This window comes from Balaenoptera musculus, chromosome 10 (genome assembly GCF_009873245.2).
Source record: "Balaenoptera musculus isolate JJ_BM4_2016_0621 chromosome 10, mBalMus1.pri.v3, whole genome shotgun sequence".
Taxonomy (NCBI): domain Eukaryota; kingdom Metazoa; phylum Chordata; class Mammalia; order Artiodactyla; family Balaenopteridae; genus Balaenoptera; species Balaenoptera musculus.
In genome coordinates, this window is record NC_045794.1 from 78,531,376 (window position 1) to 78,555,371 (window position 23,996).

At 44.1% G+C, this 23,996-nt stretch overlaps 1 protein-coding gene across 1 annotated transcript in view; it reads right to left on the minus strand.

The window, feature by feature from the left end:
- TMCC3 (transmembrane and coiled-coil domain family 3) overlaps nucleotides 1–21,745 on the minus strand; it is a 305,666-nt gene extending 283,921 nt beyond the window's left edge. The window contains exon 1 of the mRNA XM_036864841.1: nucleotides 21,693–21,745. Coding sequence (XP_036720736.1) covers nucleotides 21,693–21,701 — 9 coding nt within the window. The 5' untranslated portion in view covers nucleotides 21,702–21,745. The remainder of the gene's footprint in view (nucleotides 1–21,692) is intronic.
- Nucleotides 21,746–23,996: the final 2,251 nt, after the last annotated feature.

Consider the following 23,996-nt stretch of genomic DNA (forward strand, 5'->3'; position numbering starts at 1 on the left):
GCGAGCCACAACTACTGAAGCCAGCGCACCTAGAGCCCGTGCTCCGCAACAAGAGAAGCCACCACAATAAGCCCACACACAGCAACGAAGAGCATACCTTGCTCCCTGCAACTAGAGAAAGCCTGCGCACAGCAACGAAGACCCAAGGCAGCCAAAAATAAATAAATAAATAAATAAATAAATAAATAAATAAATAAAATAAAAAAGACATACCCAATCTTAGAATAAAAGAGAATCCACTAGATTGAGTACACTTAGCTACATGACAAGCCAAATTTGCTTCAGATTGAGAAAAACTCCATGTCAAATCCATGTCTGAGAACCAACATTGTTTTCTAAACAATCTAAAGCCTCCACATCCAAATGACATGCTCCAGATGCAATTCCACTGGCAACGAATTGGCAGCAGATTCAGAACTAGAACCCAGGACTTCTGTCTCCCAGTCTCATATCTTTCCCCTAAACCAAAATTCCTCATGTGTCCAGAATCACAAAACAAATAAATAGCACAACTGGTCCAACCAACACCCCAGCCCACTCCCTCTCTACCTTCCCCATCTCACTGAGGTCTTAGGTCTGATCTGTTTATTTCTCATCCAAAATGTGGTTTTAGTCCTCTTCATTGGCTTGGGGGTCAGGGGGAGTCAGGGGATGACAGCAACAATGAAATAGAAAAACTTCTCTTCATGCAGGACCAAACAACAATCATCCATCCACTCTAAATGTGTCTTTTTCCCATCGATCCTTATAAACAGCCTCCACCTCACTCTCTTCCTTTATGCTGCCAGAGCCTGGCTGCTTCTGTAGTGCCCATGGTGGAGAGTGAGAGGGCTCTGGAAATACATGCAGGAGTTTTTGTAGACACTTAAGAGTTAATCGGCTGTGTTGGTTAATTTCATGTTGTCAACTTGACTGGGCTAAAGGATGCCCACAGAGCTGGTAAAAATTTCTGGGTGTGCCTGTGAGGGTGTTTCTGGAAGAGATTAGCGTTTGAATTGATGAATTGAGTAAAGCAGATGGCCCTCCCCAGGGTGAGTGGGCATCAGCCAATCAGTTGAGGGCCTAAATAGAACAAAAAAGGCAGAGAACGGCAACTTCCCTCTCTCTGCTTGAGCTGAGACATCCATCTTCTCCTGCTCTTGGATATCACACTGGTGCTTCTGATTCTCTGGATTTCAGACTCAGATCAGGATTTACACCATCAGCCGATTCTAAGGCCTTGGGGATCGGACTGAATTATACCACTGGCTTTCTTGCTTCTCCAGCTTAGATAGTAAATCATAGATCTTCTCGGCCTCTATAGCCACATGAGCTAATTTTATAATAAATCTCGTATATATACATACTTATACATATCCCATTGGTCTGTTTCTCTGGAGAACCCTGACATACATCAGCTTCCACTGAATTTCAGAGCCAAGCAAACCTCAATGGCCTTGGATACGGAGCCAGAAAAACACTACATCTCTATCAGATCCAAGCCCTGGCCTTCCTCTGCGCTCCCTGGTCCCCTTTCATTCAGCACTCATCTTTCTCCGCTGGGCCAGGCACTGCTCGCTTGCCCCCGTGACTGCTCTCCCAGGACTTCAGATAGGAGGCAGCCTCATTAAGCAGCACCCGCCACTTGGGCGCAACACTCCTGGCGCAGATACGCCAGCCTCTGCTACTCAGACACCCAGACTCTGGTCTATGCCTGCTGGGCACTGTTGTTTCCAGCTAGCCCTGCGGCTAAAGCTAAACGATGCTCTGGACGGCAAAGCCTCCTGTAGTCCTTCCAGCATCATAAAAAGAATGCATTTGAGAGCAGTCAGCACTGATAATAGCTTTAATAAATACAATCCGTTCTATTTTCAATTAAGATTTTAGCTTTCACTCAGCAGGGCTTTAACAGAAGTCCTAAGCCTGGGAGTAGGTCATTGATAATGTATAAACCATTTCTAATGAACCAAATAGCAGGACTTCTGCTGCCATCCTAGGTTTCTTCTTCTTTTTGTAAAAGTCTTCCCGCCTCTCATCATTCTGATGCACAGCTGAAGATAATTCTGCTCCCTTGAAACACCAGGTACTGCCTCCCCTCCACTAACTGCTATAATACCTCAGTTTTTTGTTCCCTTGTAAAGCTTTTTAACAGAACTAGTAATATAAGAGAGAACCAAGTAGTAGATGGAATTTTTTTGTACCTTGTTAATAGGCTGTGGTCAAAAACATGCAAATTCTTACCAAGACACCAAGAAATGAGACATATATCCCAAGCAGATTCGACACAGGGGAAGCGGATGTGGTCTCTCTCTGCTGATACTTCATGCTTCTCTCAAAATGACCTCTTCGGGTTTTGGCAGCAGGTTCTGGACAACATCACTTCTCTATAAATCAGCTCAGTCACGCAGATATGATTTAGTTATTTATTTCCCAGAACAACAGGAGGTTTGGTTGACGTTTGGAGATAAATGAAGAGGTCAGTCCTAGAGATAGCCTAGCTCCACTTTAGGGGGCAAAAAGACTATCCTGCCTACTACAGCAGGTGTTAGCTTCCTGGCTTGTAGTTGACATTTATAAGGCGTCTCCCATTAAAGACATGAGCTTGAGATGGCATGGTTCAAACAGGCCCTCAGAGTCATGCCGTGGTAGAGGTTGAAGATGCCACAGGGGTTATCAGGAAAAGCACTGAGTTAAATGGACTCAGCAACAGAACGGTGAATAAAATAGGGCAGATATGTATATATAAATGCGTACGTTTGTGACATGACACGTGGTTAGTGGCCTTTTCTCAAAATTTTATTCATTCATCTATTCACTCATTCAACAAATAGTTATTGAGTACTTACTGGGTGCCGGGTATGAGCAGTAGGAACCAGGGAAATGATGGTAAACTAGGTAACTCCTTACGTAGCTTACAGTCTAGGGTTTACAGCTTAGTTAATAAACAAAATTATAACTGCTGCCCATTAAAAAACTCAAATAGTTGGGGAAAGTTGATATCCTGGACAATTGAGAATTACCATATATACCATAAATGGATTCTCAACTTACAAATAAGTAGACTTACCTATAAGTAGTCTACTTATAAATGAGTAGACCAGAATAATAGTTCTGATCATTCAGGAAAAAAATGTTTATTGAAGGCAAGCTATGTGCTAGTCACTGAACTAAAAGCTGGGTTACAAAAATGACTGATAAAATTGCTACCTTTAATGAGCTCACAATCTAAGTGAAAAGTTGAAAAAAAAAATTAACAAAGAGCTTCAATATAGGTGACAAAGGCTTTAATGAAAGATGGAAAAAATCTTTCAGAATGGGAGTGGGGAAAGTAATAAGGGTTGGAAAGAGGGCAGCACTTAAGACTTTGAGCTGAGTCCTGAAGAATGATGAGTAAGGCGATGCCAGGCAGGCAAGGGGTCAGGGAGTTCATTTCAGATGGAGGGAACAGCATGTACATTCCCAACTGAAAACAGTGTCTTCAGGGTGAGCAGACAGTGTATCTGGGCAGCAGCCAAAGATAAGCCTAGAAAGGGAAACAGAACCCAGGTCTTGACGGGCTCTGTATGTCCTGACAACATAGCTGCACTTTATCGGGCAGGCGATGGAAAGCCTCTGCTGTGTTTTGAGTACGAATGGCCTACATGATTAGATTTGTCTGTTGAAACATCACTCAGGCTGCAGGAATATGCACCTCACACATTTCTGAAGGTGTGGCTGAAGGTGTACAGACTGGAGGAAGGGGGAATGGTGCAGGTAAGCAGTGACAGTGCACTGGCAGGACGATAATAACCATCATTTGTTCTTCCTAGTTTACAAATCAAAGGGAGTGTAATTGAAAATTAAAGAAACATATCTCAAATGAGGTCATACATGACAGCTCTGTCCAGACTGTTCATTAACTCAAAACAAAACAAAACACAACCTAGCATCATATTACTAGATGAGTAAAACTGCTGGTGCATTTCGACCTATTTACTGCATTAAGAGATTCCCAAGAAAACAATCTTGATGAGAGAAAAATAACTTTGTTCAAAGAAGTTTTTAACTCTACTGCTCAAATAGCCAACAAATGAAAACAGTCCAAATGTCTAAAAATAAGGGAGAGTTTAAGCCAAATGTCATCTATCAACATGACTAAGTACTACATAAATATTAAAACAACTATAGCCATAACTATCCCCATACACTATGGGGGGGGCAAACTTCAGAACAATATACATACAATGACCACAACCATACGTGCCTACTATGTGTTGGGCCCGGTGCTAGGTTCTGAGAACACAGAAATAAGCCAGACATGGTCCCTGTCCTCCAAGATCTCACAGTCCACTGGGAAAGCCAGATTCACACAGTTACAACAATGCGAGGAGTTCCAGACGAAGTTGGTCACCTCATGGTGCTGGAGAGAGGACTTGCCCAACTCAGAGCCAACACACAAACACAACACAAATGTAGACATTCAAATCAGTGGCAGAACTCAGATACAAATCTGGAAGATCCCAAACCTGTACCTATTGATTTCGTTAGATTATCCTGGACATGAAAATAGAAATTGGGAAACTTAGGATGAAGAAAACTCAAATCCCCAAGACCCTGGTTTGCAAGACAAAGATCTAGAAGTAGGAGGACGGCAGTGGAAGGGAAAGATGACAAAGATTCACCCAACAGTATTCAGCTCCTGATTAGGACTGAGAGAAAGAGTCAGAGATGATGTCAAAAGACTGAAGCCTTGGCATCTGGGAGAATGATAATGGGGCTCCCTGAAACAAGAAACCCAAGAAGAAGATCAGGTTTGAGAGTAAGAAAATAAGCTCCATTTGTCGACACTGAGTTTGAGGAACACTTGGGAGAAGAAAGGTAGAAGTATGCAGGACTTTGCTGGATATTTATCTCTGGAGATTTGGAGCCACAGGGTAAAGACACAGTATCCAAGTCACCTTGTGGAGACAGCTGAAGCTAGAAATGAATACTGAACAACAGGTAAGAACATATCTAACTAAAAGTACTAAATGTAGAAGATATACCCTTTTTAGTCCCTCATATATTTAAGCATCTACTTACTTTCAAACTAGTATCTCTATCAAATTAATAAAATAATAAATGGAATAAATAATAAAGGATAATAATACATTATAATAAATTATGGAATGAAGGATCAGGCTACACACAGAGTAGATACATTGATCCCATATTTTTCCATGGGATAAATTCTCTACTTTTATAATGAATATAATTTGGAAATATGATTTGATTAATATAATTAACATGAAAGCTAACTTTTTCTGCAGCAATATAATCATGACCATCCTCCTACCAAGCCTGTGAACCTCTGAGATAAGGACTGTGGGACTATGCTTATGGAAATTTCTAATAAGGTATCTGGAGAATAGCAAATACTTAATATTTGTGGAAGGAATTTTGCAGAGAGGGGAATACTTTGTATGGCTCTCAAACATGAGGAAGTTGCAAAGTACTATAAGAGAGCATTTGTGTGTACGTACATACTACTGAGTTCTACTGTTGAAAACAATCTGGGCTGCCACTGTGGAGGTGGTGGATGATTTCACTCATTTGAAATCTACAATTACTCATATGTAAATTAGAGGCAAGGCAGCGAATGTGAGAAATTCAGAATCAATTTTTCTTTTTAGTACTACTAAGATTCTTTTTGTGTCTGTGATCTGTATGTGCCAACACTACAATTGTGTTAGTTCCAGAAATAACTCGGAAAAACATTTTCAATGATGAGCTTTGAGTGGCAAAACTGGAAAGGATATTGTCGATCTGTTGTACATTCATAGTGTGCTTAATCTCATGCTCTTTCTTTCACACACATGCTTCAGGGCACAGAAGAAAGTGAAAACAACACTGTAAATCTCAGGGCTGCAGAGGGAGAGCTGAAGGAGGAGAAACACAATTTGGGTTCTTACACTGGGTTGGATATCAAATCTCCAGTTCTCCTTCTATTTCCACTTACTGAAACAGACATTCCCAGGAAGATAAAGTGAAGATAATTCTTGTTCTTCCTGATCCTCTGTCTTTTGATTCCCTTATTGTTTGTGAAGATGGCATGAACTTTTAAGGGGGAAGTCCAAGCTAGGATTACAAGGGAAGTTTAGGTTTTCTTAAATCCATCAACTGAGACATATGAACAAAACCAAGCTTCCCAAACACATCATAATTACCTACGGAACCTGTTAAAAATACAGACTTCTAGGCCCTCTCAGAGAAATTCTGATTCAGTAAGTCTGGGGTGAGACTGGAAATCTGTATTTTCCCAATGCCCCTCCCCCTGCCACCCACTCCCACAAATGATTCTAATAACCAGCCAGGCTTGTGAGCCATGAACAAGAGACTGCACTCAGACTTAGCAAGTAACAGTAACAGCTTTCATCTGGACAGCAATTCAAAAACTGCATTCATATAGACTATTTTATCCCCATTTCACAGATGAGGAAGATGAGGCTCAGAGTGGTCCAAGTTCCACAAGCCTGTATATGTCGCACCTCAGTTCAGACGCCACAGTACAATGCTATATCTCCACTGCACCATTACTCAAGCACCAAATTTCTGAGCACTGGTGAACTCTAACCTGATCTTGGGTCTCACTGCACAGAACACCCATGCACCGACCAGCAAAGTGCTGTGGTGCTCCTGGACAATTTTTGCACCTGCCCATAGTTCAGGAAGACTACCTGCATCCCAAATAACCACTTCTTACTATATAAGCACTAACAAATATCTATTAAATGGCATTTTAATAAATTTGTAGAATGCACAGCTTGTAACATTCTAATTTCATTTTATAACTTGTAACGATAAATTATCTGAAGATAAAGAAAACAAAGGTATCCACTTCCGCAAAGAAAGCAATGTCCATAGCCTCACTACTAATTTCCAAAATAAATTTCCATAATTCTAGTTAATAAAGCTCATTAGGATCCCGAAGCATGGAAATGAGATCCCTTGTAGTTAGGAAAGGGTGCCATGAACAGCAGGTAAAGGCAGGTGGATGGATATGTGTATGTGTGTATGAGGAGGCGAAAAGTGAGGCAAGCAGGGAAATGAAATATGAAATATCTTGGTTTGGAATGGGTTTCTGGTTTTCTGTCCATGTAGCTCTGCATAACTTCTGACTATGAGTATGGGCCATGGCAGAAAATGATGCTTCACATACTGGAAAACAAACTGCAGACATACCTGGGACACAGGGAAAACTCTAACGCTACAGGAAAATTATGGCCAAATCCAGCCACCTGTTGTGTGTGTGTGTGTGTGTGTGTCTGTGTGTGTGATCCATAAGAATGGTTTTAACATGTTTAAATGACTGGAAAAATCAGAAGAATTATATTTTGTGACCTGTGAAAATTATCTGAAATTCAGATTTCAGTGTCCATAAATAAAGTTTTATCGGGACACAGCCACACTTATTCATTTTATGTCGTTTTATGTATTACCTATGGCTGTTTTCACATTACAATGGCAGAGTTAAGTAGCTGTGACAAGAACCCATATGACCCACGAAGCCTAGAACATTTACCATCTGGCCCCGCAAAGAAAAGTCTGTCAATCCCTGCTTTAGGGGAGGTATTAGATTACTTCCTGAAAAATGACTCTGATCATTTGTCAAATACGAAATAAAATACTGAACTTAGAACCATCTCAGATATATTTTCCTTGATACTAACCTAAAAAGCATACCACAGTCTAGTTACCTCTACCTGAGGGTCCCAATATTGAATTGAGACTATTTCTGTGGCTTCCTAATCCAGAAGTAGGGGCAGGGAAGGGTTTCTGCACACTCAATTCCATTATTAGAATGACGGACGCATCAACAGGCAGAGGCGGCCGAGCATACTAATCCCGCAGGGCCCTCTGCATGGGCTGTGTTTCAGACTTCCTTTTATTGAGGGATGGAGAGCTTTACCCTGTCAACAAATATCTCAAGCGCTGTTGCCATTTTCCCAGCATTAATATTCACAAATCAGAAGTGCAAGTGTACAAAGCATAATCCAAAGTAGAATGGACGGAGCTGCTGTCCTCCCTTCCACTGAGGCAGGAGGGTGGCCTGTCACGGTCCAGACAATTCTGGTCTATTATCAGCACCCTAGTGTCTGCCATCTCTGAAGGCAACACAAATTATGTATAAAGTGTTTGCTACTGTTGCACCAATCAGCTAATTCAATTGTCAGGACATTTCAAACCCCGTAAGAAAAAGTGGGAAGCCTCGCTCCTTTGAACTGCCTGCTTGACTATACCGTGTCACAGCTTGCTTGGGGGTAGAAATAAAATATTCTCCGTTAGAAAATTAATGTAAATACCCTGGAAAGCCAAATAATAAGCATAATGGTTTAGGAGAAAAGTAACCAGAGTGGTTTATTATTCACATCACAAGCACATATTTTAATCTGTGGCTTTATCACACGCATTGATTGTTGGTACAACTCTTTTTTTTTTTTTTTAAGTGTTTGACTTTGGGTTTTTGTTTGGCTGGTTATGTGCATTGGTTCAATTCTTAAAGTATTTTACTCACATTTCAAACAACACCTAATCCAGCCCTCTTTCCCGGTGTTTTTACCTAAACCCTCTGTGAACAACAGTGCCCAGTTTCATAACATACCCAGTCCTTAGATGCCAAGGTAACAGAGAAGGTGCTCTTATACTGAAGAACTCCGTGGGCTGATTTCCCTGTTGAAAGCCTTAATATGCTTTCACGAGCCATTACACTAGTGTGAATCCCGGCTCTGCCAGGTACTAGCTGCACGTGCACAGAGACCACACTTCATTTCCCTAAGCCGCAGTCTGCACCTATCAATTGGGGGTTAATACTATTTTTTTTTTAATTAATTTATTCTAGTTTACTTATTTTTGGCTGTGTTGGGTCTTTGTTGCTGTGTGCGGACTTTCTCTAGTTGCGGCGAGCGGGGGCTACTCTTCATTGTGATGTGAGGGCTTCTCATTACGGTGGCTTCTTTTGTTGCGGAGCACGGGCTCTAGGCACACGGGCTACAGTAGTTGTGGCTTGTGGGCTCTAGAGTGTAGGCTCAGTAGTTGTGGCACGTGGGCTCAGTAGTTGTGGCTCACGGGCTCTAGAGCGCAGGCTCGGTAGTTGTGGCACACGGGCTTAGTTGCTCCGCGGCATGTGGGATCCTCCCGGACCAGGGCTCGAACCCATGTCCCTTGCACTGGCAGGCGGATTCTTAACCACTGTGCCACCAGGGAAGCCCCTTACTACTACTTTCAGTGATGGTTTTGACTCAGGAAATTTACTAAAAAAATCACTGAATTATACACTCAACATTGATCAATTTCAAAGTATGTAAATCATTCCTCAATAAAGTTGCTAAAAAGTTAATTTTTAAAAATTGTGGTTAAAGGAGGAAGCCATCAGTGAATAAGGAAGTGGGGAGACGTGCTCTTTGAGAAGGAGAGGCCAGCTGAAGGTCGGAGTAAACAGATCAAGCTAGAGGCCCAGAGGCCTAGAGGCCCAGAGGCCTTCAAGAGTGTTCCCAGTGGTCATGTCTTATTTAAAACCCTCTTCCTAGATTCCCCTGACACCGCAACTCCTCTCTTCTGCCCCTCGGAGTTAATCATGCTATTTTCTAGACTGTATTTTGGATATGCTTTTGTAAAATGCAATCATCACACTGCACGGCAACTATTTCTTTAAAAGTCTGCCCTTCACTAAACTGTGAGTTCCTGGAGTTGGCAGCCCTGGTCTCTAATTCAGTCCAATAAGGCTCAAGAAGATTAGATGAATGAAAAAATAAATAACGACTGCTTACTGCAAAAAGTTTTTTTAAAAAAAGATGGTTTTGAAGAGTCAATGAACTATACGTGTATATGCAAAGCGCTTAGCACAATGCTTTGCATGTAGCAAGCATTAAGTAAATAGTGGTTCTTTTTATTAACAAAATACAGCAAGAACTACACTACAGCAAGAAGTGTATTTCAAAGTTACACTAGCCTGCAAAATAAAGACGTCCAAATGCATAGAAGACCTAGTTTTAGAGGACCCTCTCTCCTATTTCCAAGGGTTAAGGGCCCAGTTATTGGCCGAACTCCAAAAGCCTCACAGAGCCATCTACAATTTGTGGTCAGAATCCTCCAAGGTCATTATTAGCAGCAATCCCACTCTCACTAAACCCTGTACTCGCAGGTTGTAGCTATACTGAGTAGTAGTTGTTGGGCTGGCTGAGGATTCATTCTTCTAGATTTTGGTCTGAATGAGAAGAGACAAAAAGCAACAGAGAGCAAGGGAGGGCAGAAGCAAGAGACAGTGTTTCCGACTGCCTTCTCTTCCTCTCCCCACAGGTAAACCACCGTCCAGCATGTCAGGAACTGCTGGACTACTGACTTAGCAGGTACCCCATGAGATTCCTTCAGCCATCCATTCAATAGATATTTATTGATCCCCTACTATGGGTCTGCCATTGTTCTAGGCACTAGATACATCAATGAACAAAACATTTAAACATACTCAAAACAACGAGGTAAGGTGACTCTACTGCCTGATATCAGGAGTTAGTATAAATAAGTAGTAACTGAGATCTGAATAAAGAGCCCGTAGACTCATCCATATATGGAAACTTGATAAATGCCAAAAGGTGGCACTGCACATTGGTGAGGAAAGGATGGGTATTCAGTAAGTGTTGCTGGAATGACTGGTTGTCAATATGGGGGAAAAACTGAATTCCTACCTCACTTAAAATATTGAATTTAATATCAAGTGGGTTAATGGTCTAAATATTAAAGGCAAAAACTCTTTTTAGGAAACATCGGTAAATATCTTTAGTTTGCAGACATGGAAGGATCCTTTATGAAGCAAAAAGCACAGAACTCAAATATTATACATTAAAATTCATCAAAATATTCCATTAAAAAAAGACAAACGGGGGGCTTTCCTGGTGGTCCAGTGGTTAAGACTCCACTTCCACTGCAGGGAGCATGGGTTTGGTCCCTGGTTGGGGAACTAAGATCCCACATGCCACCGGAAGAGGCCAAAAACTAAAAAAATAAAAAAACTTAAAAAATAAATTAATTAAAAAAAAGACAAACTGGAAAAATGTATTTGCAACTCAGTAAGAAAAAGACAATATAAAAAAGAAATGAGGGCTCCCCTGGTGGCGCAGTGGTTGAGAGTCTGCCTGCCAATGCAGGGGACACGGGTTCGAGCCCTGGTCTGGGAAGATCCCACATGCCGCGGAGCAACTGGGCCCGTGAGCCACAACTACTGAGCCTGCACGTCTGGAGCTTGTGCTCCGCAACAAGGGAGGCCGCGATAGTGAGAGGCCGTGATAGTGAGAGGCCCGTGCACCACGATGAAGAGTGGACCCCGCTCGCCGCAACTAGAGAAAGCCCTCACACAGAAACGAAGACCCAACACAGCCAAAAAATAAATAAATTTATTAAAAAAAAAAAGAAGTCAGCCAGCAAAGCCGCAACACACATGAGATAAAAAAAAAAAAAAAAGAAATGAGCAGAAGATATGAACTGATATTTCACAGAAGAGGAAACTTGAATGGCCAAAGAATACATAAAAATATGTTCAACCACACCTGTAATCAGGGAACCACAAATTAAAACCACAGTGAGATAATATTTCACCCCTGTCTAATTTGCAAAAAAATTTAAAGTCGGACAGTACCAAGTGTTTGGTAAAAATATAGATCATTCACAAACTGCTAATAAACCTCTTTGGAGAAGAGTATGGCAATATCAGAATTGACAGTACGCTTATCCTGCAGCCCCACTATCCCACCCCTAAATGCCCTGGCACTCACAAACAAGTAGATACACAACATGATAGCAGCAATGCTTTGAAACAACCTAAACACATGGCAGAAAGAGAAAGGATAACTCAATTATGTAGTATTTCATTTCATGATATACTTAGGCCTAAAAATGCATGATCAGCTACTGGTATCAAATGGATAAATCTCACATACATAATGCAAAAAAGCAAATTACAAGAATACATAATACGTTCATACACACACATATGTGTATATATGTTGTGATATATATAAAGTTCAAAGACAGGCAAAATAACAGTATATCTTGCTTAAGGACATATGCATATATAATAAAAATATTAAAGGGCATAGACATGCTATATTCAGGATAGAAGCTACCTTTGGTTGGAAGGAAAGTACTGGGAGAGCTCCATCTCTGCTGTTGTTGGGTTTTTTTGTTTTTGTTTTTGTTTTTGTTTTGGGTTACAGTCTTTTATCAAGGTATAATTTACATATAATGATATAGATCTTAAGCGTGCAGTTCAATGAGTCTGACTGATGTATACACCCATGTAAACCGCACCCCTATCAAGAAGTAGACCATTTCCATCACCTCAGAAAATTCCTCATGCCTCTCTTCCTAGTCAATCCCCACCAGCAACCACTGTTTTGATTCCTATCACCATAATTTAGTTTTTCCTGTTCTAGAACTTCATATAACCAAAATCATACAGTATGTACTTCTGTGTCCAGCTTGTGATTCATCCATGTTCATGCATATACAGTAGACTGTTCCCTTTTATGGCTGAGCTCTATTCCATGTTATAAATATACCACAGTTTACCTTAGTAAAAATTTTTTTTTATTTTTAAGCTGTGGTGGATACACAGATGTCAATGTATTAATCTTTATATCTTTTTACATATTAGACATTTCCTTTTTTTAAAAGTGTAGGTCAGAGGGTGGTAGAGATCCTCCAGGACATATACCTAAGGGTGAGGTAGCTGGGTTGTAGATTATGCATTACTGCCAACTCTACTAGACATTGCAGATTCCAGTTGCTGACCGCAGACCTACTGAATCAGCAGCTTTGGAGGTTGCCCAGGAATCTGCATTTTTAATAAACCCCCCAAGTGATTCTTATTTTTCTTTAAAACCTGATGGGTTCTTTTTTAAAATATTTATTTATTCACTTATTTATTTATGGCTGCGTCGGGTCTCACGCGGGCTCTTCGTTGTGGCGCAGGCTTCTCTCTAGTTGTGGTGTGCGGCCTCCAGAGTGCACGGGCTCTGTAGTTGCGGCACACAGGCTCCAGAGCGCGTGGGCTCCGTAGTTGTGGCGTGTGGGCTCCAGAGCATGTGAGCTCTTTAGCTGTGGCGCACGGGCTTGGTTGCCCTGCGGCATGTGGGATCTTAGTTCCCCAACCAGGGATCAAACCCGCATCCCATGCATTGGAAGGCGGGTTCTCAACCACTGGACCACCAGGGAAGTCCCCAGGTGATTCTTATGTACACAGATTTTGTGAAACACTGTTTGTAAATACATTGTCTGTTCTGTAATTCCAATGGCTTCCATTGCTATTACCTATATGCCTCAAACTCAAAGTGTACAAAACAGAAGCAATCTTCCCAAGTCCCACCCCTTGGTTTTTCCTCCAGAGTTTTATGTCTCAGTTCATGGCACCACCATACACCCAGTTTCCAAGCCAGAAACCTGGGAGTCTGTCATCCTTAACCTCTGTCCTCCCTGATCCTCTGCATCTTATCAGTCACTAAGTCCTACTGATTCTACTGCTAAAACATCTCTTGAATAGAACAGGTCTCTCCTTTCCCTTTCCCATCTCCCTGGTCCAGGTCATCTGGATCAATGACTGTAACAGCCTCCTAACCAGGCTTCCTAACCCAGTCTTGCCTCTCCAGTACATTCTCCACCTTGTGGCCAAAGGAACCTTCTGAAGCAAATATCTGATTTTCAAAAATCTGCTTAGAACATCTCAGTGGCTTTCTGTTGCCCTTCAGACACTTCTCAACATGACCTACACAGCCCTTTATGACCTGGCCTTTCCCTATCTTTCCCTCCTCAACTCTTCCCGTTTACTCTTTTGTGTTCTATGCATTTAGCTACTCTAAACGCCTCTTGCTTCTTTCAATGCGCTACTCCTCTCCCCCTTTTGCACAGGCTGTTCATCCCACCTGGAACTCAATCCTCCTCCTCTTTCCTGGCTGCCCTGCTCACCCTTCAAGTCTCAGCTAATAGTCACTTTGTCTGGAAGGCTTTTATGAACCTTCCCTCTGCCCCCGACCCGACTAGATAAGGAACTCCCACTACGACCCCTACCACCTTCTTCTTCCTTTGCAACAGCATACCACCATTCACAGAACTGCTTCACCACCTCCTTAGACAGACGCCAACCTTCTGAGGATATCGGGGCCATGCAGAGCTCGCTCACTCACAATGGATGTGTACCACACAATGAGGTTCATTTGAAATATCTGTTCCATGAGAGTCACCACATTACATTTAGTCCATGTACAAACAAAGCTTACGAAACTGCCTCAGTTGTTTCCTTCAACTTGAAGAGACACACAGTTCTAAACTCAAAGAGCTATGTATTATCTGTAGTGTTTGTATTTTATTCTCTCTGCCCCTTCGGCAAGCGTTGTCTGCCACTGGACAAGCAATCCATCAAAAGGAGCAAGAGGTGGCAAGACTCAGAACTAGACAGCTTGATTGTCAAACCTTAAAAAAAAGCCCCATGGGACTTCCCTGGTGGCACAATGGTTGGGAGTCCGCCTGCCAATGCAGGGGACACGGGTTCGAGCCCTGGTCCGGGAAGATCCCACATGCCTCGGAGCAACTAGGCCCGTGCGCCACAACTACTGAGCCCTCACGCCACAAATACTGGAGCCCGTGCGCCTGGAGCCCGTGCTCCGCAACGGGAGAGGCTGCCGCGGTGAGAGGCCCGCGAACCGAGGTGAGGAGCAGCCCCCGCTCCCCGCAACTAGAGAGAGCCCAGGGGCAGCAACAAAGACCCAACGCAGCCAAAAATAAATAAATTAATTAATTAATTAATTAAAAGAAAAAAAGCCCCATGTATTTTCAAAGGTCACACCTCAGTTACAAGAGAGGCACAAGGCCTGAAGTCTTGTTAGGATTACCATAACTGAAGTGGAAAGGCTTTTGGCAAAAGGATTGAAAGTTTATATATTTTTTTGTGCTAGGATTTTCGGTCTAAGGCTCAGGTGGGTACACTCATCAGCTGCTGAGGATGGAGGCTGCATGTAAGTTTACCAGCAGTTTACCTAGAGCAGAAGCTCTCAATTTTAAATCCCCAAGCTTCCATCCCATTTTTTGTTTTTTGTTTTTTTAGCATAAACATTAAGAATCCAGACTCTGGTGCCAGAATGCCTGGTTTAAAATCCCTGCTATATCATTTACTGGCTGTGGTATGCCTGGCAAATTACTTAGCTATTCAGTGTCTAGCTTCCTCACTTGAACACGGGAACAAAATGGCACTTATTTCAGAGGTTTGTTGAGGATTAAATGAGCTAATTACACATAAGGCACTTAGAGTAAGGGCTCAGTAAATGTCAGACATATCTAGGGGCGTAGGAATAGGTTTGGAGGAGCAAGGATGTAAAACAGAACGGAGAAGACAGAAGCAAAAGTAATCTGCTACGTAATAATAATAGAGCACTTTGAACAGATTATTATTCAGCCTTCAGAAAAACCCTTTAATGCAGGTTAGCCAATCCAAGTCACACAGCTAATAAATAGCTGAGCTGGATTTGAATCCAGGCAATCTGTCTCCAGGAGCAAGTCCTGAACCACAATGAAATAATGTCTCCTACCTTCACATCTGTCCCTTGGGGAATGGAATTTCTGCTTTGTAAGGGAGAAAGTGAAGCAAAAAGATGTTAAGGAATGAAAAGAAGAAAGAATTAAAAAAATAAAGCCAGACAACTATTTTCTGAATTTAAAAGTGATAAAGTGACAAGTTTCCCTTTATCATCCCTTTGCAAACATAACAGAGCCCACTGTCTCTGTGGACACTTTACTTTGAATCCAGTAGGTCAGGATGAAATCAAAGTCACTATGAAAGATTACAACAGATTGACAGATCCCTCTCAACCCAGTAAGACCCAAATGTGAAGTGGAAATGAGAGGCATGAAATGAGAGGGTGGGCGGGAGAGCAGTGGCTGGGGCATCAGGGACACAGAAATCATACCTCTGTCTAGAGCAGCAAGACAAGCTGAGGTGCTCTAGAGCCAGATGCACAAAGGATTCACACTGTTGTTTGGTCTGTAGCATCAGAAAAAATGCCTTGACATCTCTGAGTATCACTTTTTCCATCTTTAAAATGGGAACAAGAACACCCGCCTCTCCACGGATAAATCACTTTGCTACAATGTTAGGAAGAAACAGGAAGACAGCACTCTCACACATTGCTGTGGAGGTGAAAAGTGAGGGCAACTTGGTCATACCTCTCTTTTTTTTTCAGTTTAACAAACTTACAATGTGCCAGGTTCTGTACTAGTCACTTTACAATTATTAACTCACTCCATTTTTGTCACTTTACAATTATTAACTTATTCATTTATTGACTTATTCCATTAACTTATTCAAGATTGTTTGCCAAAATGGCAGCAATGATTCCCCTCACTGTATCCTTGTCCTTGGAGAGTCCCCTCCCACATGGACTCTAAGCTTGGCGGGACACCTGCTTTGGTCAGTGGGACAACAGCAAATGTGACACAAGCAGAGATTTGAAAAATGCTCGTGCTTTGGGGTTTGCCATCTCTTGCTGTTTTTTTGCACCCAGAGACCCCCATATGAAGAAACCTGCTGTCCCAAACGAGGTCCCTACAGCCCAACTCACTTGTCCACTGCCAGATATATGAATGAGGCCATCCTAGATCCTCCAGCGACCAGCTGACCCACCAGGACCACAGAAGCATGAGAGAACTTAGCAGAGCTCAGTTGGGTTGGCCGGCCAAGAAAAGCCAACCTACCGACTCAAAAGCCGAGTACAATTTGTCTTAAGCCACTAAGTTTTGGAGTGATAACAAACCAACACAGACTAACTGATAGACTCTTCATAACAATCCTATTAGGTAGGCACTATTCTTATTCTTATTTTACAAGTCAGGTCACGGAGTTAAAGAGAGGTTAAGTGACTTACACAGCATGTGAATGGCAGAGTCAAGATGCAACCACCAGGAAATCCGGCTCCCAAGTCTGCGCTATATTGCTATATTTATGTATCTATATATTTCTATAAATATTCCCCCCAATACTACGCTGCTTCACCTAACAAAAGTAAAGATGTTTGTATCAGGTGACCCAGAAATTTATCACACAGATATACTCACATACATATAAAATCATGTATGTATAAGATTATTCAGCACAGCACTGCTGACAGTAGCAAAAGACTAGAAACACCGCTTCTAGTAGATCCATATAAAGGTATCCTATATGCAGCCATAAAAAGAACCGGTAGATCTACAAACACTGATCTTGTGTACAGGGAAAAAAGCAAAGTGCACTCATATGCTACCATTTACATTTACATTTGTGTGCAAAAAAAAAGGGGGGGGGGGCGGGGGAGTGTGAATATATACCTGCTATGTATCTGCATAGATTATTCCTGGAAGTACACAAAAAATGGGTTTAACATCAATTATTTCTAGGGGAAGGGCAGCAGCTAGCTGGGAAACAGGGTAGGAGGAACAATGTTCACTGTAAACGTCTCCATATCTTTTAAATTTTATATTGTATAAATGTATCACTTATTAATTGTAACTTAAAAGGTTGTTATGAACATGACGGGAGACAACAGATGCCTGGCACAAAGAAAGCGATCAATAAATAAAATAGTAGCTACCACTGTAATTATTTTTTCACAACTGATTTCTAACTCTTTCTAATACAAATAATTTTTTAAAGTAACCAATCCTCTAAAACCCTTGGCTCTGCATAGGAAAGAGCTCATTTTGGATGCAAAAATAGAGAACAAAACATTAGCTAGCTACGTGAAGAAGTGAAAGAAGAATCCAGCACATGGCTTCTCTGGTGGTCACATGAGGTTCAAAGCACCAGGCAGAGTGGTGATGCACCTTGTCAGCCTCTCCTCGGAGAAACCCAGTTATTGGGCATCTCCTGTGCTCCCATTTTGAACATTCCCTATGCACCCTTTCATTCAGGAACACCAATGAAAATAGCCATTACTTTCCATTCTAGCAGAATGTCTTCCCTCCCTCTGCATTTACTGATCTACAACAGCTAAAAGGCTGCCACATGCATCTTCTGAACAGCTAAATTATCTCTTCGGAAACAGAAAAGGTCTGAGGCAGGAGCAGGCAGTTTGTAGGCAGCAGAGCATAGTGGCAAGAGCCAGGGCTTTGGGGCAGGCAAACCCGGGTACAATTCCAGGTCCAACACTCAGCTGAGTGGCCTAGAGCAATATACTCAACCTTTCTGAGCTTGTTATTACCACATCTGTAGAACGGTGACAACAGTTGCTATTTCACAAGACTCTTGCTAACACATGTACCACAGAAAATGTTCACTGACTGTTAGCTATTTTCATTATCATTGGGGCATTCCAACCAAGGCCCAACCACCTTCTTTTCTCCACTTCTCTTTCCCTCTCTCTTGCGCGCACGCACTCTCACATACCCACACTCACACGCAATTAGCAACTTTAAATGTACATGAGAGGATTCCTACCCCTTCCTTCCTCCCACATCAGCAAGTTCAGTTGACTCTACCTCTGAAATATCTCCCCCTCTCTCCATCACTCCTGCACTCAAAGGTGGTCTCCCTTTACCAGTACCATCCCCATTCCATAATCCATTCTACGCACAATAGCCAAACTGATCTTCAAACAAGTAAACCAGACTACATCATTCTACTCCTCTCCTTAAAATTCTTTAAATATCATCCGTCTGCATTTAGGCTTAAATCTAAATTTCTTAACATGGCCAAGAAGGTCCTATAGAACTTGGTCCCTTCATTCCACTTTCCCCACCCCTTATGCACCCGACTCTGCTTCAACTCTGGTATCTTCTCTCTGTTTCTCACACAGGCCAAGCCTGTTCCTGCCTCAGGGCCTTCGCATTTGATCTTCCTCAGCCTGCAGCACTTTCCCTGAAACTTTGCATAACTGACTTCTTTTCATCGTGTAATTCACAGTTCAAATGTCAACTCCTTAGAAACGTCTTCCCTGCCCACACACGCTAAAATGGCTTCACTGCCTGATTCACTCCCCTTTCTGTAACAGAGAAGAACAAACCTCACTCCATACTGACCTATTCCTTTAGCTCTAAACTTTGTGCTCTGTTGCCTGTGCTTAAGTCATGCTGGCTCTGATCCTTTTGTAAAAGAATGTTGCCTATAGCCTGAAATATACAGGATAGCCCATTCCCAAGGCTCTGACCTTTAAAGGTATAACACTTTCCCACTCATATAGAGATAAAAAGTTGCAGAACAGAAAAAACATTTGTCTTGTTGAAGGTTTATAGGAACATTATGACCAGACCTACCAGGACAGCTGCAAGAACAAGGGATTCCGGCACCAAGAAGTCTGCAACAACCAGCCACACTTCCTCCCCTTTCAGTATAAAAGCAGCCTGAATTCTAACTCAGGTTAAGATGGTTCTTTGGGACACTAGTCCACCATCTTCTCAGTCTGCCGGCTTTCTGAATAAAGTTGTTGTTCCTTGTCCCAACACCTCGTCTCTCAGTTTATTGGCCTGTCTTGCGGCCAGCAGTACAAGCTTGGGCTTAGTTACTATTCCATTATCCTACTTTATTTTCCTCACAGCACTCGTCACTCTGTAAAATTACTTGAATATTTGTTTACTTCTGTACTGTCAAATTTCTCAACTAGAATGCATTCTCCAAGAGAACAAGGCTCTTAGCTGTCATCTGCCCTCTGTACTCCTAGAGCTCAGAACAGTGCCTACACATAGTAGATGTTTAATACGTATGCCTTAAGGTGGTGGTGGGTGCTTAAAGTATAAATTGCTGAGCTCCAGTCCTAGAGGCTCTGATAATAATAGGACTGAGGTAGAGCCCAGAAATCTGCATTTCTAGCGAGCATTCATCGCTTCCATCCTAAAGCAGGTGATATGCAAATCTCATTTTAAAATACTCTGGTCAATGCCCTCCATCTCCAAATCTAGATTCTCCACCTAACACACCTTACTGAGGCCTACAGATCCTATCCCAGCTGCCTTCCTTAAGAACCCCAGTGGCACTCAAAGTAAAAGGAGGTTGCTGACCCCTAAATTTGGAGTTTAAACAAGTAGCCCCACCAATTTCCATTTCTGCTGCTCCACTGATGCCAGGCATGCCAACTAGCTGGCCAGCCTGGCTGGAATCCTATTCTCCCCAAAAACACCTGAGCAGGTTTGGACTCACTCCAAAGGTAAGCCAGGTAAATTTCCATGTCAGCTCACTAACAGACTTTCCAGAGGCAGCTGGGGCCAATTCACACTTGCTCTTCATATATTCACGCCAAACACCACCCACCTCCACCAAACAGAACACCTAATAATCTGGCATCATCTGCAAAACAACAGGCCAGAGTTCCTGTTGAAGCAACCCAGCCCCTGAGAGGAAGAAATCTTTGGAAGGGCCACTCAGGTGACCAAATTAATGGGCACAGACATACCTTAGTAACAAGGCAACCCCAAACTCCAAGCCAGAGAAATTCACAGGCTCTGGTGAGAGTCTTACTCTGCTTTTCCCATTTCCTCTCTCAGCCTCGTCTCTTCAGAAAACACCCAACACCCTTTCTTTGGCACATAAACTGTCATCAGGGTTGGCCTTAGGAGGTCTGGGGAAATGTCATGGATATCTACCTGGATCTCCTTGAGTTTCCTCCACCCTCTTCTCCCTATAAGTGCCGAGATCCCGCGTTTGATTAAAGCAGCCTCTGTCCCCAAGATTAAAATCCAGCCGCATATTGGTACTGGTAACTCATGAAACCACCAACACGTTCGTGTCAGTCAGCTCCCTCAGACAGGCAAGATCAAGCTGTGCAGGACCTGTGCGCGCGTGCTCTCAGGGCAGACAACAAACATCACCAACCTCAGGCTGTCCCTTGAGGTGGAATAAACCCTGCAGTTCAGCCTGTAGATTGGAGTTTTTCCACTAAGGGCTCTGGCTGGAGGGGAAAGGGTGTGCGCAGGGCCCTCACACCTGCCGTTTGGGAAGGAGCCGCTGCCGAGGGCGCCCCCAGCCCAGGCGCAGGGCGGGGAGCCGGCCTCCGGGCCTCGGCGCGGGTTCCGGTCGGCGAGCAGCGAGCGCCTGCCTCCCTCGCGCCGAGGGAGTGACTCGAGTTCACACTGCCCTGCGCCTAACAAACGCCAGAAGCGAGCGCGTGTCTAGAGGCGAGGGGTGACGACCACTTCCCCGAAACTCATACCCACGCCACTGCGCTGTCACCCGCCCGACTCTGGGGCCCGCCCCTCCCTGGAGTGTGCGCCGCGGGAGCCCGACCCGCGCCCGCCCGCAAAGTTTACGAGGCTCCGGAGGGAGGAGCGAGGCGCCGAGCTCAGAACGCAGTGGCGAGCCGAGCCGGCTCGGGGGGCGCGGGGGAAGGGGCTCCCCCCGCAAACCAGAGGCGCGGGGTGCGGGGGGGAACAGCCCACCGCGGCCCCGGGGAGGCGCGGGCAGAGAGCCCCGACGTGTCCGCGCCGCCGCAGGTGACAAATGAGCCCCACGCCCTCGGGAGAGAAGAGACGGCAGGGCCCCCTGTAGCCCGCCGACACCGTCCTTAGGGCGCCTCCCCCCACGCCCAGACCACGGCCGCGGCCCCGCGAGACCAGCCGCCCAGCCCTCAGCCCTTCCCGCCCGGTTCCCCCGCGAGGCTCTCGCATCTCTCCCGGCGGCCCTGAGCCGGGCTGGAGGGGAGCGCTCTCACGCTCGCCGGCCCCCTCCCGCCTTCGAGGCGGGGCGCACTCACCCTCCGCATGGTGCCGGGACGGCCCGGGTCGGGTTCGGCGGCGCGGGCGCGAGGCAGAGGGTCGGGCGCGGCGCACGGCCGGCCAGGGAGTGTCGCGCTGCCCGCTCCTGCACACGCGTGCGCCGCGGCCGGCGAGCAGGCGGCGGCCTCCGCGGGGGCGGGGCGGGGGCACGCCGACCGCAGGGTCCTCGGGTCCGCCCCGCCGCGGGCCGAGCTCGGGCGCCTTCCTCCCCCGTCGCGGCGTTCCCACCTTCCCGGGCAGCTTCGCCCCTCTCCTCACCCGGAGAGGAGCCGATCCCCACGGCCACCCCAGCGCTGGGAGACGGTTGGAGTTGAACGTCCACCCTGCGGGGCACCCAGTTTGAGGAGCAAGAGGGGATTGTGAAGAACGGAGGCGGGAGTTCTCACCGCTCTGAGAGGACTGATACTTCTGTTCTCCCCGATGGATGGGAGGATGCCTGCTGGTGTCCCATTCTACTTTATAGATTCAGCGACTGTCTTTTGGAAGTCCTGAGCATTCATAAACCTTTTGGGGGGAGGGTTGGGGTGAGAGTTAGGAGTGGGAGACAGCAGATCAACCCGCGGCAGGAGGAGAGACAACCTCTCGGAACAAAGATGGTCTAGTTTTGTCCAGACGAACGAGCTCAGTGGGGGAAGGGGTCTGCGTCCTCTTACGGAAGAACCCACAGGTCTTCCTGGCAAACCCCTGCCTGCAAAGCTTCCTCTTCACACACAGTCTCCCCATGCCCACTCCAACTTCTCCAAACAACAGGGAAAGCCCATCCCTAAATGCTAATGCTGCTGGGAAAAGGATGAGGGAGAGGAGATATATTCCTCCTGATCATGAAAACACAACACACCTTGAGCCAGGGTATGCAGGATCCAAATCCTCAAGGATAAAAGTAGGATGGAATGATGCGTGAGGGTCTTCGGGAAGAAACCTGGCCTTTCTCTTTGGGGCTTCTACTGCTGAGCAAAGTAAATCAAAGCACAGAATGCAAGGCAGCCTGAATTCAATATAGAAAAAAATATCCCTTGTTTACCAAAAGATCCTTTGAAAAGCATACAAAGACGCTTGTGTTTTCAAACCGGGCTGTGCCAGGTAAACAGGCAGACAGCAGTAGGAAGGCTTGTGCTGGGTAAACACTTGTGAGAATGTTTCAGCTTTTACATTGCCTGGCTGCCAATTATTCTGGCAGATCACCACTTACCACTGTCAAAGATATACTGTTATAATTTTCTAACATTGATAGAGTGTCAGCAGCACTATAGAGACCAAATATTAAACAGACTAAGTACTTTTATGATCAAATGAATAAAAATATTTTGTCTGGATTTCTCTTGGGTGCCTACCAGCGCAGCTGAGAGTAGGGGTGACTGATGTAGTAGGAGAAAAAGTAAAGGAAGGAAATTAATGAAATCTGCTCACCCCCTTTTTACTTTAATTTATGACCTGCATACATAAATACATGGGTTTTTTGCTCCCTTGATTTGAATCCCTTCAGATTGGTCTTTGATGTTTTGCCTTTGGGGAAGTAACAGTTGCAGCAAGTGTACTTACTTATGCACCATGGGCTTTACCTATGTTACCACTTACAATCCATACAAACCTATGAAGTGTACTATGATTTTATGGTTTTTTAGAGAGAGCTACTAAGGCTCAGAGAGGGTAAGTAATTTGTCCAAGGTCACACAGCTTGTTAGTGGCACAGTCAGGATTTGAACTCAGGCTGTCTGACTCCAGGACCCATCCACTTAATTCCCATGCTTTACTGCCCTCCTGTGCTCTGCTTCACATAAAAGGTATAGCAGTGAAAAGTGTTATTCAAAGTAAATATATGAGTTCTTGTCATAGATCAAATTAGTTGCTTCCCATCTCTGTGCCTTGGCTTCCTCATCTGTAAGATGAGAACTTGGACTAAATGGATATGTTAAAGACCTATCCAGAAGTAAAGTTTTAGTTTTAGAGTATTACCATGTGACTATTTTGTGCTCAGCATTGTGGGAAATCTTAACCTGGAGGAACAGTGTTAGTAACTTCATTGGTTTGTATAATATCTCACCACAGCCCCTTGTTTTACACTGCTTATGCTGCTTTCTACACCACCACCTCTCTCTCCTCCTTCTAGTGAATGTTCTTTCCTTTGTGAATGCAATTTCTAATCCAATTAATGTTAATTTCTTACTAAAGTTGAATAACACTCCTGGTGTGAGGGGGGGGGGGAAGTTTCAGCTAAGTAATTGTTAGGGTGATCTTAGAGCATTAGTTAGCCAGAATAATTTTTAAACTCCTTTCAGAAACCG